General features: G+C 35.8%; 1 protein-coding gene across 1 annotated transcript; it reads right to left on the bottom strand.

Annotated features, from left to right (window-relative positions):
• LOC107620735 (ATP-dependent DNA helicase PIF1-like) lies at positions 1,075 to 2,190 on the bottom strand. Its single transcript, XM_016322861.1, has one exon. It carries the CDS (start codon positions 2,188 to 2,190, stop codon positions 1,075 to 1,077), a length of 1,116 nt encoding a protein of 371 aa, XP_016178347.1.

Genomic DNA, 4,766 nt, shown 5'->3' with positions numbered 1-4,766 from the left:
ACGTTCCTAAACATTTTTTTGTAAACTATATTATCAAAGTTATAAGCTTCTCTTTATACCTTCTCGTTCATATTTATTATTAAAAGTATTTTAATAAATTATCACTCATTATAAAATGTTATAACAATTACATTTATAAATTCAAATACAAAGTCATTCTTTTCAACTAATGTTTTTGACACGTATTATATCAAGTTATATGAAAATTTGTGGAATCTATTTTAATATGCTTTGTAATCTCAAGTGTTTAGAATTGTCCATTCGATCCTATAATGTATTACCCACACTCACATATGGTTTCCATAATATGCCGTGAGATCTTTTTCTTCTAATATGGACGTCACTTTTTGTTGAATAATTAGGTTGATTGGATACCAAATACGTTGACTACTCTGGGCATCAATCCGATATATCTCTCAGGCAAGGTTTTAAGTGAGGTAATGATGGTTGTCTTGTTTAAATATGACAATGAATTTGGGTAACAAACTAAGTTATAAAAATTCTATATAACATGTACCAAAGTAGCTTATTAGCTATGCAACGGAATCATTATGGTTTTTATAGGATGGGTGTTTACAAATTGATATATTTTTAAACTAAATCTCTCATGAAAAGGGGTTGAACAAAATATTTTAAATGGTAAATTTGTTTAAATTACCTCGAAATCTTATTGAAAATATCTTGTATCTAAATAAACTTACAAAATAGCTTGTAGGTGACTTGACCATCTCCATTCTAAATCCATCACTCTAATCACCTGTTGGTCATCTCCATCCCTTGATCACACTCACAGAAGCTTGCTCATTATTTGTCTCAGCTATAAAAAATAAGAAATCAATATCAGTGAAGATGTTGATGATTAAAAATATTATTTAAGTTATACTGTTTTGACTTGTGGTTAATATTGTATTAAGAAATAACAACCTTCAGGAGTAAGTCAACTATCTAACTTTTGGAATAAATTTTAAAAAATATACTGAGATTGAACAAAAGAAACAGGAAAACAAATCTCATATTTAGAAAATATAACTGAATTTTTAAATGATGTACCTATGTTGTTGTTTTGAACTTTCTTTATGCCAAGTTCCTAAACACTTTTTTGTAGACTACATTGTCTATTTCTGTAGTTTTATGCTCATTATGACATATCAAAATCTTGAGACCTCTCCTATGTGTAACCCTTGAAACTGCAACATATAGTTGACCATGTGTGAAAACAGGTTTCTTTAGTATCAACCCTACATTTGACAAAGATTGTCCTTGGCTTTTATTAATTGACATGGCATAGGAAACCATTATAGAAAATTGTCTTCTTTGAAATCTAAATGGTATCCTATTATCAAATGGAGTTAGAGTCATCCTCGGAATGTACACCTTCTCCCCAAGACCATTCCCTGATAAGGATTTTGCCTCTATGATATGCTTCCCAAGGTTGGTTATAACCAACCGTGTCCCATTGCATAGACCTGCCGAGTGGTCTATCTTCCTCAATAACATGATTGGGGTCCCAACTTTTAGTGTTAGTTCATGGTTAGGCACTCTAGAGCATCTGATTGTTTTGAGGAACTCAGGTGTATGTATTGATGTCAAAATGTCATTGTTCGCCTCTGTTTGACATGTAGTATCGGAACTATAATAAGTTTTAGCTTCTGCTGGGTTCAAACTCATCATATAGTTATTTATTTCATCCATCATTTGGAGTGTGGGTGCAAGTATGGCTCTTTCTTTGACATAGGATACACAATTTGCACCCAAAAACAAATCAGGGTATGTTGCTTTGCATATAGAGACTATAGGATCATCCCAATCATTGATGAGAATATCTTCGGGAATTTTTATCTTGTCAATCTCATCCATGGATGTTCCAAACCTGCCATCTCCAACGGCCAAAATCCATTCAACAAATTCTTTTATCTCATTGTTTCTTTCCTCATCCATGTCAACTTGGAGACGCATGTTTCTCGTGAGTGACAACAACTTACAACTATCCCATATATATGAGGAATTGATTATTGCATTAACAATGTCTTGTCTGCTACTCTTTGGTATCACAGGTAATATTTGTCGAAAATCACCACCAAAAACAACTGTCTTACCTCCAAAAGGCTGGTCGAGACTGTGAACATTCTTGAATCTTAGAATATCTTGCATTGTCCTGTCAAGTGCTTCAATGCAAAGTCTATTAATCATGGGAGCTTCGTCCCATATAATAAGTTTAGCCCTTATTATCAATTTAGTCAAAGGGCTATTCTATTTTATATTACATGTTGAGAACTCATCGAGATTAAGGGGGATTGCAAATCGCGAATGTGCTGTCCTACCACCCGGAAGTAATAAAGATGCCATCCCACTTTATGCAACCATCAACACAATTTGACCTTTGGATCTGATACCCGTAGCCAATGTTTTCCAAACAAAAGTCTTTCCTGTACCACCGTAACCATATACGAAGAAAACCCCGCCTTCACCACTGTTCATAGCTACCATAATCTTTTCATAGACTATTTTTTGTTCATCTGTCAGCTTCTGCATATAATCTGCATGTTCTACAGTCAATTTGCGCCTATCGTACCGAAGCTCGTCACAAATCAGCCTATTTACACCAGCGTTCATCAACTGTTGTGCACATATATCCATATCTGGGAATGGCATCGAAGGGACATCTCTCAAACTTTTGTTGTACCCTTTGAGTATGTTCTCGATATCGATTAGAGTTAACTCCCTTAGTTCTTGATCAGTCATGTGTAAGTCTGTGAAAAGAACAAAACTAGTTATTGATAAAGACTAGGGATGGATTAGATTTAAAAGAATCATGTCAAATGGTAAATTAGGATAGCATTTGCTTGTATAAACTCTAATGACATGTATACTTTTTTAAAATATAGTATAACAATGATGTAACATTATCTATATATAATTATGATTGTTTTTATTATCAATCTTTATCTAATATATTTTTCATTTATCCTTTCTACAGTAATCTGTCAAGGTTGAAAACAATGACGCAATGCTATGAGTATGTTGGCAGCTGATGAGCGGATAATTTATACGCTTTTTGGCATTGTTTTTACAAAGTTTTTAGTATGATTTAGTTAGTTTTTAGTATATTTTTGTTAGTTTTTAATTAAAAATCATATTTCTAGACTTTACTATGATTTTGTGTGTTTTTCTGTGATTTCAGGTACTTTCTGGCTGAAATTGAGGGACTTGAGCAAAAATCTGATTCAGAGGCTGAAGAAGGACTGCAGATGCTGTTGGATTCTGACCTCCCTGCATTCAAAGTGGATTTTCTGGAGCTACAGGAGCCCAAATGGCGTGCTCTCAATTTCGTTGGAAAGTAGACATCCAGGGCTTTCCAGTAATATATAATAGTCTATACCTTGCCCGAGTTTAGATGACGCAAACTGGCGTTTAACGCCAGCTTCCTGCCCTATTCTGGAATTAAACGCCAGAAACAGGTTACAACCTGGCGTTTAACTCCAAAACAAGTCTCTACACATGAAAGCTCAATGCTCAGCCCAGGCACACACCAAGTGGGCCCTAGAAGTGGATTTCTGCATCATTTACTTATCTCTGTAAACCCTAGTATCTAGTTTAGTATAAATAGGACCTTTTACTATTGTATTAGAAATCATCTTTAGACATCTTTGGACGTTTAGTCCCTAGACCTTGGAGGCTGGCTATTCGGCCATGCCTGGACCTCATCACTTATGTATTTTCAACGGTAGAGTTTCTACACACCATAGATTAACGTGTGGAGCTCTGCTGTTCCTCATGAATTAATGCAAAGTACTATTGTTTTTCTATTCAATTCAAGCCTATTTCTTCTCTAAGATATCCATTCGCACACAAGAACATGATGAATGTGATGATTATGTGACGCTCATCACCATTCTCACCTATGAACGCATGCCTGACAACCATTTCCGTTCTACATACAAACAAGCTTGAATGTGTATCTCTTAGCCTCCTGATCTATGATCAGAGTCTTCGTGGTATAGGCTAGAATTATTGGCGGCCATTCTTGAGATCCGGAAAGTCTAAACCTTGTCTATGGTATTCCAAGTAGGATCTGGGAAGGGATGGCTGTGATGAGCTTTAAACTCGCGAGTGCTGGGCGTAGTGACAGACACAAAAGAATTACTGAATCCTATTCCAGTATGATCGAGAACCGACAGATGATTAGCTGTGCCTTGACAGCGCATTTTGGACCATTTTCACTGAGAGGACGGGAAGTAGCCATTGACAATGGTGATGCCCTACATAAAGCTTGCCATGGAAAGGAGTAGGAATGATTGGATGAAGACATCAGGAAAGCAGAGGTTCAGAAGGAACAAAAGCATCTCTATACGCTTATCTGAAATTCTCACCAATGAATTGCATAAGTATCTCTATCCTATTTTATATTTTAATTATATTTTAATTATCAATTCACCATAACCATTTAAATCCGCCTGACTGAGATTTACAAGGTGACCATAGCTTGCTTCAAGCCGACAATCTCCGTGGGATCGACCCTTACTCACGTAAGGTTTATTACTTGGACGACCCAGTGCACTTGCTGGTTAGTTGTGCGAAGTTGTGACAAAGAACTAAAATTATGAACGTGCGCATGAAGTTTTTGGCGTCGTTACCAAGGAATGAACGATAATGATTTCGTGCACCAAGTTTTTGGCGCCGTTGCCGGGGATTGTTTGAGTTTGGACAACTGACGGTTCATCTTGTTGCTCATATTAGGTAATTTTATCTTAATTTTAAGTTTTTGT

Source organism: Arachis ipaensis, chromosome B10, assembly GCF_000816755.2.
Source record: "Arachis ipaensis cultivar K30076 chromosome B10, Araip1.1, whole genome shotgun sequence".
NCBI classification, from domain to species: domain Eukaryota; kingdom Viridiplantae; phylum Streptophyta; class Magnoliopsida; order Fabales; family Fabaceae; genus Arachis; species Arachis ipaensis.
This window is presented reverse-complemented; position numbering and strand designations above follow the sequence as displayed.